The following is a 17,633-nucleotide window of genomic DNA, read 5'->3' on the forward strand; positions in this document are numbered from 1 at the left end:
TTCAATCTTGACAATCGCCTCACTGACATTATCACTTATGGCACTCCTGTCGACTTAGGAAAGCGTGAATGATAAAAACCGGGCGACAGTATGCTGGTAAAGAAAGGACACTAGCTGGCAACCATCTTTCTTGCAATCGAGGTAAAGTCCAGCCTATCTTCATCGCTTCGTAGGACATGAGAAATTTGCCACCATAAATTCCAGCATTATGTTTCTGCCTGGAGAAATCCTTGCGACAGTGGTTTTAGTTGAGTGACTTCTGCATCGCCACGCCTAAAATGTTGCAGTACTAAAGCTGCGCAAAAGTAAACTTACATTCCTTGAAAGACTTAAATATTTAATAGTTTCCTCACCTAGCTATTGCGGATTTCAGGTCAATGTCTCAATGTACAGGACCAACGTAAGGAAAGACGTTTTTCGTTCGTTACGTTGAATCATGTTTCTCGATTGTGCTCAAATGCAATACTAGTCCAGTCCTCGAATGCATATAGTGGCTATAAAAAATACAGATCAAGGGCTTTAAAGGTACGTCAGTTATCATGCTCGCAAATTCGAAATCTTGGCATTGTGACCCCTCCCTCCAAGGCCCCCCCAAATCTACTCACTTTATAGAGTAATTTATAATATGTGAGTTATAGGGTCTATATTTATAACATCGACTCGTGCATAGCCACCGCAGGCAAATGGCACTCTCTTCTTTGTGTAGGCGTTTTATCTTTTTGGAAATGACATTCAATGCAGGTACTGAAAAAGTGTAGCTTCCATTATTTAGTGTTCCAGGAAAGAAATTTCACAAGACTAGAATTTCTTATGCACAAGGTAACGGTTTTTGCCCTTGTACAATAAAAAATTCAGTAATGGATTGAGGAAGAATTATTCCAATAATGTGCTACATCTTGTAAAACAATTATATCTTATCGTATCATTTTGGCATCAGTGTAGGTAGATAGTTATGATGCAGTGTTCACATATTTAGAAAATAATGTGGCTCTTATAAGCTGATTCTTTTACTCAACAGTTTAAGTCACCATAAGTTGGAAATGCTAAAACTCGAAGAGCTTCCAATAACATCACTTTTATTCACGGATCATTCTAGTCACACTCAATGCAGCTTTAAAGAAGTCGAACATTTACTAACAAACCATGTACAATATCCGTGACAGCATTCATTTGTGTCATTTCATGGAAAGTTGAGCAGAGCAACCAACACTTCAACACCGAACAAATGAAGTGAAAGAAAAATAATTAAAAAGTGTTCTGTACTTACGTAAATGAGTTCCTTGTCATATCGAATTTTAAGGTTCCACAGTAGCGATGCCTCGTTCAGGTCCCTGTAAAGAAAATAACACAAATTCAGCCTCGCGCCATAATGTAACAACAACTGGAACACAATGCAAGATTTAGTTTCTCCGCTAACCTGATCAGCAACAGTGGTGCAATCTACTGGCGTGAAGAGTAACTAATGTCTTGAGCCTCGAAACTGCAACTTTCCCCTCAGGAGTTTCTACAAGATTCTTCTTCGTTTTATTGGGTCATTCATTGCCGGTACGGTAAACTGACATTGTGCTTGCAGGATATTACGTACGAGGTATAGTTTGTGTAAATACACGTAAGAAAATGTGGCCATTGTTTCTGCTTGCACTGAACAACAACTTCTACGCATCAGCAAGAAATATTCGGGATTAGTGTTGATGGCATCTCGAGTTAAAATGCAGAATAATTGTAGAAAGAACAAGTTCGATAATTAAATAAAAATATTTTACTGATTATAAAGGCATTTCGATATAATAGGTGTTTATTATTTTTGCAGCCTTCTACATTGTAAAAGGAGTTTCCTGGTTTTAAATTTCCTGAGTTGTTGCGTTTCGATATGAATCTTTCAAGCACTGTTAACTAGCGAAGCTACAGTGCAACCCCGGCCTGTCGGCAATGTGACGCTTTAAGTTTGTTGAGCGCAATGGAGTACTCATGGCAAGAATAATGTATCACTACAATGTGAAACAATGAAACGACAGTGTAGTAATATGCAGATATTAAGAAGCACCTGGACAAGAACAATCTCTAGGTAAGAATGTTTACCATAGCCTATTGAAAAGCGAATGTGGAAATCAATAGCGCCATCAAAAGGCTGGACAGCAACTTTAAATCACAATAAGCAACAGTCCAGTTATAGCAGCATGATCTGGAGGATTCGTTGTTACAGAAATATCTAAAATTGTTTCCTGTTCCAAGTACAGAAACACGGTCAAAGTTTCGCAAAAACTTCTCGGAAAGTATTTTTCTAGGTAATAAATGCAACATCCTTATGTGAGGAAACTTAGTCCACGGCACAGTTTGAAAAGGAAATTTTTGTTTTCTCTGGTTCTCCTTATTGGTGCACAGGGAGAAAGAACTAGAAAAAAAAAAAGCTTGACGAAAATAGTGGAACATGGTTTCAAAAATTGTATAAGCTCCTAAGATACCCGACAGATCGTTGATATGCTTTTATGATCAATTAGAAACTCTAATTATTTTAATGGTTGCAGCATTTGGTCATTATTGCAGCTTCTGTGAAAAGGCCAACGTTTATGCTGTGTTTTTCTTCCTACGGCCGTTAATTAATCGAAGCCACGGCCCACCCTCTTCTACTGCTATACGACACTGGAATATTTACAGGTGGACCCGTCCTTGTTATTCAACGAACACGATTATGTGACGTCATGTGGTGCGCTTTGTGGAGAATAACTGCATTATCATTTTAATACTTTTATGTAATTTACAGCGTATACCTTAATATATATAGAATTGTTTTTGGAAAGTTTTAATTGGACAATGCCTTCAGAATATCGCCCCGCCTGAGCTTATTTTTATTCTTTATTTTGAGCCATTGATATAAAATTGAATAAAGAAGAAATATTAATCAAATTACAATTATTATAAACTATTACTATTACTATTGCAGGAAAGTGTTCATTGGTCACCGCAAAGACGTCACTTTTCGCCACATTCGAGTTAACGTAGCTTCTGTGTTCCAGTTCTTGGCCCCAGATAGCATGATCATCGCAAGCACTATTACTTTTATTGCATATCTAGCACAACTGTTCTACATTTTCCATAGTTTATGCCGTTATTATACTGGAATATTTATTTTATTTTATTGATATGCACCTCGTTCAAGAATATATCTGAAAGTTATGGAAAAGTTTTAATCATCATGTTTATTTTATATGAAATCACACACAAAAAAAATCTGTTTTGGAATTTTGAAATTCATTCAATTAGTGATGGAACATGAAAACACGAAATTCCTGCATTTTAAGTTAAATTTTTCGAGCTCTTTTTTTTTGGGGGGGGGTAGAAAAGCGATGTAACATAGTGCTACGTGATCTTTTACGTAATGTGAATTCAAGAACTGAAACAAACCATCAACGAAGAAACTGACAACATGTGCCCCAGGATCAGTAGGGCACGTAGGATTTGAGAGAGAAATGAATGAATATGACCGTCCGACATTTTAACTGGTAATATTTGTTCGTACCAAATAAAATCCTAACACTCTACAATACTGATTCATTCCAAACAACTGTTTATTACAAATTGTTCTTATGGGAATCCGTTCGTCAATCTTGTTTAACCTCATCAAACCTGCAAAACATTTTCATTTTAAAGTCGTTAGTATGCGTAAGAAGCGGCAACGATAAATTCCTAATTCAATATGGAAGTAAATCTTGCCGACTGAATATTAGTATTTGATAACTATTAAGAATATTTTAATCGATCCACCTGCCATCTGGTGGAGTGTCCCAAATGTTTTTTCCTGAAAGACCCTCAAGTTTTCAACCCACAGTAATCCATCACTAAGTACTGAACATACCGTTACTTCTTCCGGGTTTCTCACACGATGCGTTCTGTGCACCGTGACAGACCGTACAACACATCTGGATATGCATTATTACGCTCGCTCAAGCGATTTCACCAACCCAAAGCCCATCGCTTCCTTCCATTCTGCTTAGCAATTGTGCGTACAGTGGCACCATCTGGAACTACGTACTGAAACTAAATGAAGGTGGCAGCGTGTAGACAGCCGTTATCGGCAATAGGAAAGTACCCTTGGATCTTATGCTCCAGGGCGCATTCTTTATTTTCCATTGTGCGATATGTGAGGAAAAATATCCGTCCGGCAATTCAGATCTTGATTATGTTTATATTGTGATTAAAAAAATGAGACATTTTCGTAAATTAAAATGGAATATTAATATTGATTGACTATGTATGAGAGCTCGATCTCGTACAGAAACATATTTATTATAGCACATGAACAATTGGGTAAGGCCGATAAGTGTACAGTAGGATCCATGAGTATTACCATGCAAATTGTCCATGACTATTTTCATTAATTTTTCTCTTACATCCTATGTGCTTTTAAGCGATGGATTCTTATGTATGCTGGGGCAGAAATTGTCAACAGCTTGTTTTGAGTTTTCTTTTAATTCTTGAAGCTCTTATTTGATCAAATAAAGTGCACGAACATGGTGGTGGATAATTTGCACGGCAATACTCATGGATCCCGCTGTATGGTTCCCAAGTTTTAACAGTGTGCCCCGACGAAAACTGACAAAACAATTTTGGTCCTAGCAAGCTCGTAACTGTGTGCAGGAATTTCCGGAAGGTTTCACTGTTGACTTAACAGCCAACCACTGCTTCTAGCTGTGTGCACAGGACAGCATAAACGGCACAAAAGAAGCGAGCAAACATTCACGATGTGAGGCTGTGTGAACATAATGACATCGCGCAGGCACAATTGAGACATTTCCGATCTATGGGAATCGTCCGAGCTTTTCCATGTAATCCCACGATTAGAGCCCCAATTGTGAATAGTTTCGTAAACTCTCAGTTCATAAGTCGCTTCAGGATACATCCATCACCCACCATAAGCAAATTCTCTTATGCCTAAAATTGTCTATTGCAACTGTTTTGTTATTCAGTTACTCATTAAAATGTCTAAAAAGAGATTAAAAGTGTTTTTTGGTTCCATCCTGCTTAGATTTTCAGCTGCTAAATTAAAAGGCGTATAAGATTTGTTAAATTTTATTTTAGAATGCGCGCAGGTTTAGGAATAGCTTAAATTTTTGAGGGCAAATATACTAATTTCACAGCTCTGTGTGTATTATTAACTTGAAATATGTCTTAATAGCTTCTAATATTTTTCGGAAAAAAAGAAAAAAAAATATAGGAGGGTGGCTTGCGACAATTGTTAATATACATTACAAATCTTGCAGATAAATTTTAAAACCATTAAATACGCATAAATATAGAGCATTCCCTGACATTCGCTACGAGACTCGACGGCAAGCGGCCCGGCATCAGCGCTTGTCTTTCCCGGTGAACGGGGTCCGCAACAGTCTGTGTTTTTCGCTCTCCCTGCCTTCGCTCTCTTTCCCTTTCTGTGAACGTTGCAGACTGACGCCAGTATAATCCTCCCTCGGAAGTTGTGTTGTGTCGTGTCCGTGTGTTGAAGATTGTGGCTTAATATGGCACCACAAAAGATTACATTACAACAAAGGATTTATCTTGTCGAGTGTTACTTCGGAAAGAGGAATTGTGGAGAAGTGCGACGACGTTTTGCAATGAAATTTCCTGGTGTTCCCGTTCCACATAGGACCACTATATTAAACCTCGTAAATATGTTTAGAGTAACAGGGTCAGTTCTGAATAAAAGTGGAAAGAAAAATGGTGAAATCTTAAAAATAAAGTGAGTTAAAAGAGAGTATTATACGAGAAATCGGAAGAATTTCAGTAGACGAACTTGCACGTGTAAATGCCAATTTCCTTCGGAGATACGAGGAATGTGTTGCAGCAGAGGGATATCATTTTCAACACCTTCTGTAGTCAAGGTTAGTACACAATATGAAAACTGTAATTTTAATAGCCGACTCTAGCGACTGTCGCGGACCCCGTTCACCGGGAAAGACAAGCGCTGATGCCGGGCCGCTTGCCGCAGAGTCTCGTAGCGAATGTCAGGGAATGCTCTGTATAATACGGCTTTTTCTGTTAAAGCAAGCAATTTTCTGCATACATTAGGAAATTACAGTTGTTGATGTTACAAAGGTTTTGACTTTGCATGTAAAATTTTGAATTTCATCTTCATTATTCATAATATTTTCCTTGTTTTTAGTGCCTATTCTCTTTCCTTATTCAAGGTATTTCATGCCTTTTCATTTCCTTATTTGGACACTTTTTAGTGTCTAGAAATCGGGCTCCAGGGTAGATAACGAAGTAAAAAAAAGTTTACGTGTTCATGACGTTCATCACATGTACAATGTTAAAATGTGAGGGGATTGGTTGCATCATTCCTGGAGGGGTTAAAAAAAGGAGCGGTTTTTATTTTTGTAAATAAGTTTAGGAAGAGTTTTTGGTATGTTAAACAAAGAAAGATAATGGGAGGGGGAAATGGAGGTCTAAAGGGAGCGAGAGAGCAAAAAAAGAGGGAGGAAAGACATGGGAGGGGGAGAGAGAGAGAGAGAGAGAGAGAGAGAGAGAGAGAGAGAGAGAGAGAGAGAGACAGAGACAGAGAGACAGAGAAAGATCAAAACAAATAGGAGAAAGAGAGCGGCGAAGATAAAAAGAAGGCGATAAAAAAGGTCGAAGATACAGAGAAGACAGAGCGAAAGCAAGGAAATAGACAAATCGAAAAAGAGTGCGAATATGATAGCATAAAATACAGAGAGTTGAAGACATCTTCCGCGCCCGAGGAGGGGGCTTGCGTTCAAGTTTAGTGAATAATTCTTCAGCTTCTTTGCTGTGTTCAACGAAGATTGGGAATTAAACATAACTGAAACATATAATAAGAGTTCCGCTCATCTCACGCCGGAATTATAGACACCTCCATAGGTTAATAATAATAATAATATCGTCTTTATTGAGAGGGCGTGTTTCGGTTTCGCGGGCCGTTCTTACAACAAACCCTTAAAAAAAACATATTACAATTGACACTTTACACTTCTTGAAAATTATTGTTGCAGTAGAAACAATAAAATTAAAAATAAAAAAAAATAAAACATTCATACTTATAATATAAACAATTAATGTACTGAAGGTACACAGTTAAATCTAAAACCACAATTAGAATACAACTAAAACTAAAACCAAAACCTCATTCCCATTCATTACAGAAAAGACAAATCCAGACACTATTGTTTGGACAGTAGATGCTTCTTTAGGTTTATTTTGTGTGTTGCAGGGTGGAACTCCCCTGAGGCCAGTGGTGGGGGCGAGGTCAATCCATTCTTTTATTGTGGTGACTATGAAAGAATTTCCATAGAATGTTCTGTGTACAGGAATAGTGAATTGTGTTTTTTGACGAAGGTTAATTTGTTTTCCTTTCTTCCTGTACGGAGCAATTTGATCATATAAATATCTTGGTTACTTATTGTTCAGGATCCTGTACAATAACGACAATGCCAAAAATGTTCTCCTATTTTTAACGTTTAACCAATCAAGTTCCTGTAAGTACGGCGGCGATGAAGTTGGCGAACTGATATGAATAAACATGGAAAAACAAACGCAATGAAAACGGCTCTGCCTTACCCGAGACTCGAACCCACAATCAGAGCGTGCAAACCACTCCTCCACGGCGGCTGGCGAATTATATAGACCTGCACAAACCATCCTTCTATGATTGCAATGCTTAACCGGGAAAATAAACAATGATATAGGTAAAATGATACTTACGTCAGCTGTATCATGTCATCGATGCCGAACTGTCCCAGATCCTGCCGCCTCTTGACTCCGGACAGGCTGGTGAGTGTAAATACTTGTGGCTGCAAAGAAGGAGAGAAAATATTAGCATCACGAAAAAAAGATATGTGTTTATTCTAAACTAGAACAGATGTGGCAACACTGAATGGCAAATTATTGGCTAATGGGCTATGAAAATCTCGACAATAGGACCTTTTCATGTAACATTGGATATTTTGCCATGGAAACTATTGGCCATCGAGGTCTTAAGGTTAATATAGTGAGCTGCGAAGGTGAATATATAGATTTCGTCCATCCTTTATCTTTGTACCTAAATGGATCACTTCTCGATATAAAACTAAGCAAGTTCTATTAATTTTATTAGTTTGAATATTAAAATCACCATATCATTTTATTAATGTTGAACACATGAAAACATTCAACGATTTAGGTTTGTATATCCAAGTATAACTTTTTGTGTATATTTTCAAATATTTTCAGATGTTTCTTTAAGTACAAATATAGGTCAAATGTACAACTATTATTACTTTTACCAAGGCGAGTTGATTGGCTTCTCAATTTATTGAAAAATAACCGTAGTATTTCTCTGATATGAATTGAATGATTTGAAATAAACAAACAACATGGTAAATGAATACTAGATATGGTAATGAACGGTCTGAGTACTTTGAAGAAATTTCATTATTTTAGATCGGTAATAATGTGGCATTTAAAATATCATCAGCAAGGTATTATATGATACAATTTTCTATGCAAATTCGATGCTTCTCTCGATACGTTGTCAGCAACATTTCACCACTAAACTAGCAATTCAGGTATCTTTCACGAATCGCCCATCCTACGTCACGATTTTCCTTCGCTGAACAAACCAGTGACGTAAAACCTGGAATCGCCTCACGAGATCATCTATAATGACTCCGGTAACATCACTCGTCGTTGATGGCCCCCACTCCCAACCTCGAAGCATTCATGACAACATTCTTTCCTGTGAGATCTTACGAAACAATATGCAAAATCACTCCTACACATCTACCACCTCCCTGAAAAATATCAGCAAGACCCATGTTAACAGCTCATAAACGCTGCAAGAAGCTAAATAAAGAAGTGAAAGTCTACGGCATGGGAAGAATCTCTGTGTATCGTCGAGTCTTAATCGTGTGTGATTAACTCATCTAATTAGGTCATCTAACAATATTCCAACTTTGTGAAAAGTAGAGCAGGTTCTAAAACAGACGCGTGCATGAATATTGAATGAAATATCGATGAAACAACTGTCACAGGATAAGACAGTGCAAAGATAAGACGTGAGAACCAGCTTTGCCAGGTCATCCGGAACTTTCTTAAAGAGAAACAGCATGTTCCTGGCGTCTAGGAATAGATATATCTATATAAGGTTTTGTCTGCGATACATCGACGCTAGAACCGAAGAAAGAAGCTGAACCAAAGAGGTGGAGCATTCACTAAAGTGCTGAAAGGAGAACACTGAAAAAACTTACCGCTGCAAGTTCTGCAAGCGCGGTAAAAAAAAATCTGAATGACGTTAACAAAGGCGAGTTGCGAGAAATCTATTCGGGTAAACGTGACGAACTTTACAAAAGAAAATCCCTTCGCATTCGACATGCCAGGACACACCTAACCCATGAAGTGAAAATGGATTAGTTGTTCCACGTTCTTTTGTTCATCTTATTACGTCAACTCTAACGTTAACTTCAGTTATACGAAGATACAAACGGATTCACCAAAATGTGCATTTATACGAGATCATGTCCAATTTTATCAAACATTAGATATAAGTTTTATATCTTACACAAGAAGTATTGTTCTTATGTACAGATATGGATACAAATGCAAATTGAAGACCCTGAGAAGACATTCAATTATATACACATAATTGTAGTGATAAAAGGCTTAAGACAATTCGTCTATTTTGACACTATGAATGTGATGGCACTGTCAAAAGAAACAACCTGTTGTTTAAATTTGTTAATATTTTGTATCCGAGATATTAAATATGTGAAAAGAATATATTTTTTGGGGTGCAGTTATGAGAAAAAAACATTACGATCATACGATGTGGTTATGTTTTAACGTAAAATGAACAAGGAGAGATTTTCATTATTCAAACAGGCGCTATTTACATAAAAACAACGTCTGCTTTCTTCAATTTGAAGAACGAAATATTTATTTTCGTCCTTTCTAATTCTACGAACAAATATTGATCAGTCACTTCTGTCGTTTAGTCTGAATTCTGTAAATAATGAAAAAAAGATGTTTGCTTCACTGCTAAATACAAACGAAGAGAAGGTGGTAAGGTAATACAACAATGAACGTACTATTATTTCCAGGCGATTTCTACTTCCTTTCACAAAGTAGCAATAATTATCATACAAGCAAAAAAGATAACTTGTTTGAAAGAAACACTAACAAGATACACAGTTGCCGACCGCCGACAATGAAGAAAGTGGGCCAATTTTCGGCCGGCACGTAGTCAGCGCCTCTGGTGCTGAACGCAAGAAGCTTGGATTCTGTACGATGCGTCAATTGTCTGTCACGTGAACCACCGAAAAACGACACAAATCCGGAAGCATCTGCCTTTTTGATAACTTGTCGATTTGTGACGAAAAGGCGAAGGTGCCAGGGAAGACGACTCGACATGAAACAGCACGAATTCCAAACCAACCGCTGAATTGAGCCACGAAAAAAATATTCTTTAGTCGGAACTGTGTTAGTGGGGCGATGCATCCTGCCCAAACGAGCACGCCTGAATTTATTCGGATAATTCGTGATTCCAAAGAGCTTTCAGCTGGAAGGAACGAGTTTTGCGAGAAGCTCCAAGGACTAATCAACATTCTCCTCGGCTATACGGCTGTAAATTTAGTTCTTCCGTCCGGATTCAATGGAATCCAAGTGGAAGTTTAAACAGGTGAGGCGCCCAGTGTATTCAACGAAGAGTATTTGGAGGCCCTTGATCTTCTGAAGAGAATAAGTTCAGGATGTTACATAAGTGTGGAAACACTCTTTTCAAACAAATACGGATGGAAGCTCGACTCAAATGTCCCTATGCATAATATAGGAAAGGGAAAAACTAGTTGGGTGTGTTACCAATATGACCACCCTGTACAATCATTTTAATAGTGTTATGCAATTAATTTCCCACATTTGCGTTAAGTTACGTTCAAAGAGTTAACTGAAAATAAAAAGGCAACAAACGAATATGCCGAAAATTGCAGCCTCCAAACGGGCCCACCTCTATGTATTTCACCTTGGGAAACAACAGCGCTACGGTGGCAGAAATACTGAACTAAAAAGAAAAATATCGTGTAACACTGATTTTCTACTGGTGATAAACTGAGGTGCGGCGGTTTTTACATCGCAATTTACGTTAGGAATATTACTTCATGAATGTTTGTAAGTTATTTGTTGACATAAAAACTTAATTAATTTTACAGTTATTATTACATCTGCTCCTATTAATAGAATCTAATAAGTCGGAAATCAAATCGCGAACTCCTATTTGTAGGTAAAAACTAGCTACCACTTACAAACAAACAATGCTACTATTCCCTTTGCTGAGACTAATAAGATTAATAACTAAATCAATAAAATCCACATGTTGAAATTATCGTATAATTAGAAGAAATAAACATATAAACCTAGGAAGTGAAATTCCCATTTCTTCAGTACTTATTCGTTAAAATTCAAAATATTTCCTTTTGGGGAATCGTACTATTAATTTTCACAGAGAGTTGATGCAGAATATGTATATGTTAATGATGCCTTATATATTAACAGTCGCTTCTCTGGGGAAGCTGTGGTCTACCCAGCCCCATCCACAGCGTTGCCACTGTTATGATCCTATAAGGCCAGTGTTGAAAACTTTTGATGACATCTAGAATTCGGACCCAAGCAGCGCAGCGAACACACACGTTCAGGTTGGCAACAAAGGAGACATACGCCTACCCACATGTGTAATGATGGAGAAACGGAAGATCGTGCATATTCACGCTCATGCCAAGGAAAAAGGAACTCTAAGAATAGGAGAAAGAAAAGAAGTAAAGAAACAATTTATATGCGACTCTCGCACGCCATGGCCCACTTGTCTGTAGAAGATTCTAATTTGTTCTCCCCCGCCTCTCCCTTCCAGACGCGGATGTAAACAGACTACGTGCTTGGTCGGCCAGGTCCGGTATTATACACGTCTTCCCAGTTCTCTTACATCACTTCCGCTCTTGTTTACCTGGTTTTGGTCAGAAGCAGCCAAGCGGAAAAGTTGAAAGCAGCGAAAAACTGCTCCATTAGCAGGCAACTTGGAGAGTGTTAGCTTTTCCATATTACCTATTTTTAGCACCCGTTGCAAGTTCACGCGTTTTATTGCCAATTTAGATAAAGTTTTGTATTTTTTAACTGTGCATATGTATAAAAAAAGTCGAAATAACGCTTTTTGCCACTTTGGCTAATCGCGAAGATGATGATGAGTGATGATATGATGAAATCGATGAAGAGATATAACGAACACCCATGTCGGCCGGGATAAGAACGCGGGACACCAGTTAGGCGGACGCGTTAACCAGAGGGAATTTACCCTTCATGCCCTAATCAAATATCGCCTTGGCTTTTCCTACAATTCTAAATTATCGTTGTTTATGTGTGCTACGTAGATATGCAGAGGAAATGGGGGGAGGGGTCTCTGTCCCCGTTCCTCCTTTAATATTTTACTTGTTTAAATCTTTCTAAATGTCCTTTCATATATTCTAGTTAGCTGCAATAAAGTTTTCTATTATTTCCAGTTTACAGATTAGCAATGGTATAGGTACGAGATGAAACAGTCTCGAGATCATAAACAACACATATACATTGGGTCGCAGTAGATTTTTCACGGCACGTAGATGTTTTTAAGGCAAATCAACGTTTCTTCATAACGTTTTCCTATTTTATCCTGAATACTTCGTTCGCCACTATGGAATAACTTTGTATTTATCATAAACAAAGTCTATGACAACAGCCTACAACACAATACACAATGTTTTCCAGATAATAAAAAAAGAAGTTCATTAAAGCTAAATGAATCCGCGCCATCTCTTGGCAAAACCTCGTAGCTTCGATTCAAGTGCCACCTGGTTCAGAAATACCGAAGCATCGCCGAGTTGGCAAAGCCGTGCAAGTGCAGTGAACTACCGAACGACCCCGAGTTCGCACTTTACGATCGTGTGCTATTTCGAAGCGAAGAACCTGGCTACATTGTTCCTGTCCAGCTGCAAGCGAGATCCGTTGGAGGTGAAAAAGACTCGAGAAACACACATGACGAAGCACGTAACAATTTCGTAATTGTGCAAACATTATTGTACCACACACTGAAAGCAAATGTTTCACGTTGGAAAATATTTACATTCGGGAACTGGCGCAAGAGGCAAAGCCAAACCGGAACGTGTAGTCTAAAAGACCTTCTCTGTGCAACCCAAGTGGAATAATAATACATCGGACATTTCGTGTTCGGGAATTTTCGTGTGATGTAGGTTAGACGCCCTCAAAAATTTGCACAAAATTACTATCTTGAGGTTTATTTTTCCAATTAAGATTTTCCAATAATAATAATTCGACGTAAGTCAACGCATACGTAGGGAATTGATTGCACAAAACTATTAGGTATACTATTCTTGACAAATATCAAGCACTTCGACATTACGTCATCTAATGATGTTCGTTGAATATCATTGATGATATGACGGAATGAATATTGACGGACTCACCTATATAAATTTCACCTTGTTCCACAATGGCGATCATTATTGTATGATCAACTATTTTAATGCAAATGTGTCCGTAGCAAATATATTGATAAAGGAAAGACCGCGCTACTTAAGACCAAATTCAAGTTTAATACAAAGTTTTCTAGGACAAATTTCAACTTTTAAGACTAAACTCTTTCAATTTCTTTCTTCTATTTTGAGAAAATTTGTTTTAAACATTGCCACGAATGTGTGGTATTTCGAGAACTTACACACTTCATCTCCATGTTCCCTGTCAACGCTAAAATAACTGCCAAAAGCTTGAAACTTTGCTTCCATTACAGAAAACGCATGTTTCAACACTAATCTCGTAAGCAAACATTAAACAATTATGACAAAGATAAATCACGGTGTTCAGTTTCAGCCATCTGGTATCAATTTCACTTGTGAACGGCCAGATTGAGAAATATACCGTTAGCTATGAGAGGATCTACGAACTTTAGAGCGGACCTTGGAGATCTGTGGATGCATTCATCTGTGACCGCCATTCCGAGGCTAGCAACTGGACAGGAGCTTCGTGGCGAATCGTTCTTGGTCGCAGAGGAACAGAAAAAACAACCTTCCCTACCACCTACCGGTGTTCTCGCTTGGGTTATTGCCTTGATAGGCTGAACGCTTTAATCTACTTGTGAATCCGGAGCTCTCTGCGAAGTGAACGGAAGGGTGAAATTTCAGGTCACGAAATGACTCCCTACTGGATATACCACAATGAAAAGAAACTGCTGAGAAAAATCTTCCAAGCGCTACGTCACCAGGGAATCCAATTTGCTTTGAAGCTGCTAAGGAACTGAATAAATTGATTTGAAACAATTTTAAGTGTGGAAATTTCTGAAGCCGTACGAGTATATTGACTTTCCACACACAGATATGTTTCAAAAATCGTAACTCGGTTGTGGTATTGAGAATGTATAACTGTTCTGTCCGCTTGTAAATTGACACCCTGTGTCATTATTGTCTTCCATTCGAGTCGTGGTTGCAAAGAATCTTCATGCAAAAAACATTCATTTCTGTGTAGATGTGTTTGTATTATGTAGAATTAGTGAAAATACACGTTTGACCAGTACCTGAACAAGAGTCTTCCGTATACCGAGTCATTCGTTACGCTATCAACTGAGCTAGCGAGTTGGTCTGGCTTAGCCAGATTTTTCCAACAATTCTACACTACGTAGGTACCCTAAATTTGCCGGAAGCACCTTAAATTTGCCGGAAGGTAAGGTAATGTATTCTTTATATTAATTTTATCTTCTGATAGGCTAATCGTCTCTTTACTTACAGTTTAAAGTAGAATCCAAATTACTGTGACATGAGTCTCCAACGGGCATAGAACTCACAACGCCTTAATTTCTTGGCGACTACGGTAGACACACTGCTATCGCAGAGATTAGAGATAAACTATAATCTTTCGGTGGTACAAATCTAAGAGAAAATACATTCATACATGAAAATTATTTTCTAAAGTTTTACGAGGAAAACACTGAAACGCTATTTATCGAACACTAGAAACCAGTGCCGGCGATTAGAGATGGCAGTTGTAGCTCCCCCCCCCCCCCCCCACACACACACACACTTTTTACCACTTTTGACCCCGCACTATGTTAAACCTTATCTACGAGGGAAAATAAACTGTCTTTGCCCCCTAGTTTTGGAACGCAATCGTCACCACTGCTAGAAACGTTTTCGATGAAGGCGTTATGACACAAATCAAAGAAACACTGAAACCTAAGGTGAAATTTCTACAGGTTGATCCGTTCGGAATAGTCAACGATTACTGTTAAGTGATACGTTCAGGGCCTTCGTTTTCTGAGGGATAATAGTATTATAATTTTGAACTGTTTTATATAATTATTTTTTCATGTTTAATTTTGATTGGAAACCTTGAAAAAATACCCCAGAACTGCTATTTTCGGCAACTTATGAAACCTCCAACATACGTCCCACGAAAAATCCCCAACACATAAAGGTTTTCGGCGGGGATTCTTATATATTCCACCTTACAATGAAAGGTTGTAATGCAATATCAAAGACGAAAGGGAAAGTTCCACATTTTTAATCATATTGTGTGTACACTTTGCACTTGGCCAGAGACACCTGGTGGCAAGTTTAAATTCTACTCTGAATATAAACAAAACACAGCTTACAGTCATGGATCTCAACCATTGGTGCCACTACGATTGACGAGGAGTTAAAGTGGAAATTTATACACACCATTTGATAATTAAAGATATATAAATACATGATACTACGATAGATTGAAGATCTAGTTAGTGATGCAGCAAAATAAAGATGGTCGACCACCACTGCATTACAGTGTCGTTTGATTTCCACAAACGTTTTGGACAAAACCCGTATGTACTTCTTATCTCGACTGAGGAGTTCTGCTTTTCGAGTTAACTTTCTACACAATCAATAATTTTTACGTAAAATTTCAATAATACCTTCATAACTCATCTTTAACATGGATATATAATACATATTTAATCATGGAAAGATAGGTTCGCAAAAATGTTTTGTTTTTGTTCATTTAATCACTGGTCATGCCACCTAGTGGCAAGTTCGAAACACAGAATCTACACACTATTGTACGAACAAAGTGAAGCATCGAACACTTGTGGCACACATTAGCAGCATTTCTACCAAATGTAGATAAACCTTGCTGAAGGAATCTTGACAAAGACATAAGCCTAAACCAAGGAATCTACGTGACCAAGGAAAAATAACAGACTTTCACTAATTTAACGGAAGAAACTTTTGGGTAAGTAAAAATTACGGTGGCCATAATATCCGCAAGTACCTTAGGCGAAAACTGACTTTCTACAACAACGATAGCTACAATCATGACGTGACTCCAAGGTATGTTACAAAATGGACCAAAGATGGCGCGCTTTTCCCCTCTTGCGAGCTTCAACACCGCCAGATGTGCAATGCAAGGCTGCCTTCTTCTGCCCTTGCACGCTTAGAAATTACCTAACAATGCAAGTAGCTTGTTCAGTCTATGCTTCATTCCCACGTTCTCTTTCGCTTTCTTTTGTTACGAAACATTCAATTACATCCTCCTTCCTTTCGTGTCCTGCAGGCAAAAATTGTACCAAAAAAATCACATCCGATGTTGTTCCACGTAAACCGAAAGAATCGTCATGATATAATATCGGGTAGCAGTCTGGGAAAATACAGCATGTACATAAAGTCCGCTAACACATTTCTTGAATTATATTACACAAATACTACAAATGGTGTTACTTGCCTGTGCATGTTATGCCAAGGAGAAACTCGAAAAGTTTTACTGTCAAAGTTTGTAGTTCCACTATTCGCCGCAGTTGGTGCTAATTGTTGAGCACATAGTCCATAATATTCATGACAGAAATTATGGCACAAATTCGCAACTAATTATGAGAACCGCACAATATTTTTACATAAAAACCACAACACATGTGGAACGAATAAAAATAGGTACAGTCACCAGCAATAATAATGGTACACCTAGATCCTGAAATATTCGCTTCCTTGCAGTGCGTTGTGTATATTGCCTAATTTTAAGGCGGTAAGCCAACTTCAATAGCCACTTTTCAATTAGAATCGCGGTTATCTCCGTCGAGTTAGGCAACACACACAACATCTTGCAGGCTAGCGGGTATTTGAGGATTGCAGACTGATCCAACACTGTGTGTTCATGAAACATGCTACCAGCGCGTAACTTGTAATTGCAGATTACTTCAAAAGTTCTCATTGTCTCCGCTATGGCGCTTCAGTAGACGAGCGTGTATATATCTCAGAGTTGTCCCGGCCGGGTCATGAAGCTTCTCCCCCCCCCCCTCCCTCTCTCTCTCTCTGTCTGTGTGTTCCTTCATTTTGTATTCACACAATCACAATTCATTCCAAAGGAAGAAAAGGCATTGAAGGATACCATAGGGATAGGGATATAAAAGAAACCACAGTTTACTACCCACATGGAAACTTAGTTGGCTCGACGCCATGTTAGGGCCACTCAACTCCTGGTCTAATACTTGGAATCTGTGCAGACATTTCTAAATCTGGATTTCTTAAAGTTTACGTTCGACTCTGTTGTATTATCGTTATCATAACGGGACGTTTAACTTGAAACAGTTCATGAGT

The 17,633-nt window shown here is 38.2% G+C and overlaps 1 protein-coding gene across 11 annotated transcripts in view; it reads right to left on the reverse strand.

The window, feature by feature from the left end:
• Positions 1–17,633, reverse strand: part of LOC145978267 (unconventional myosin-XV-like) — a 536,876-nt gene that overhangs the window by 351,251 nt on the left and 167,992 nt on the right. For all 11 annotated transcript variants that reach the window (XM_083110775.1, XM_083110774.1, XM_083110769.1 and 8 more), the window contains 2 exons: positions 7,711–7,799; positions 1,268–1,331 (listed from right to left, as the gene is read on the reverse strand). In XM_083110775.1, coding sequence (XP_082966901.1) covers positions 1,268–1,331; positions 7,711–7,799 — 153 coding nt within the window. The remainder of the gene's footprint in view (positions 1–1,267; positions 1,332–7,710; positions 7,800–17,633) is intronic.

Source organism: Lepisma saccharinum, chromosome 24 (assembly GCF_977018435.1).
Source record: "Lepisma saccharinum chromosome 24, izLepSacc3.1, whole genome shotgun sequence".
Classification (NCBI taxonomy): Eukaryota; Metazoa; Arthropoda; class Insecta; order Zygentoma; family Lepismatidae; genus Lepisma; species Lepisma saccharinum.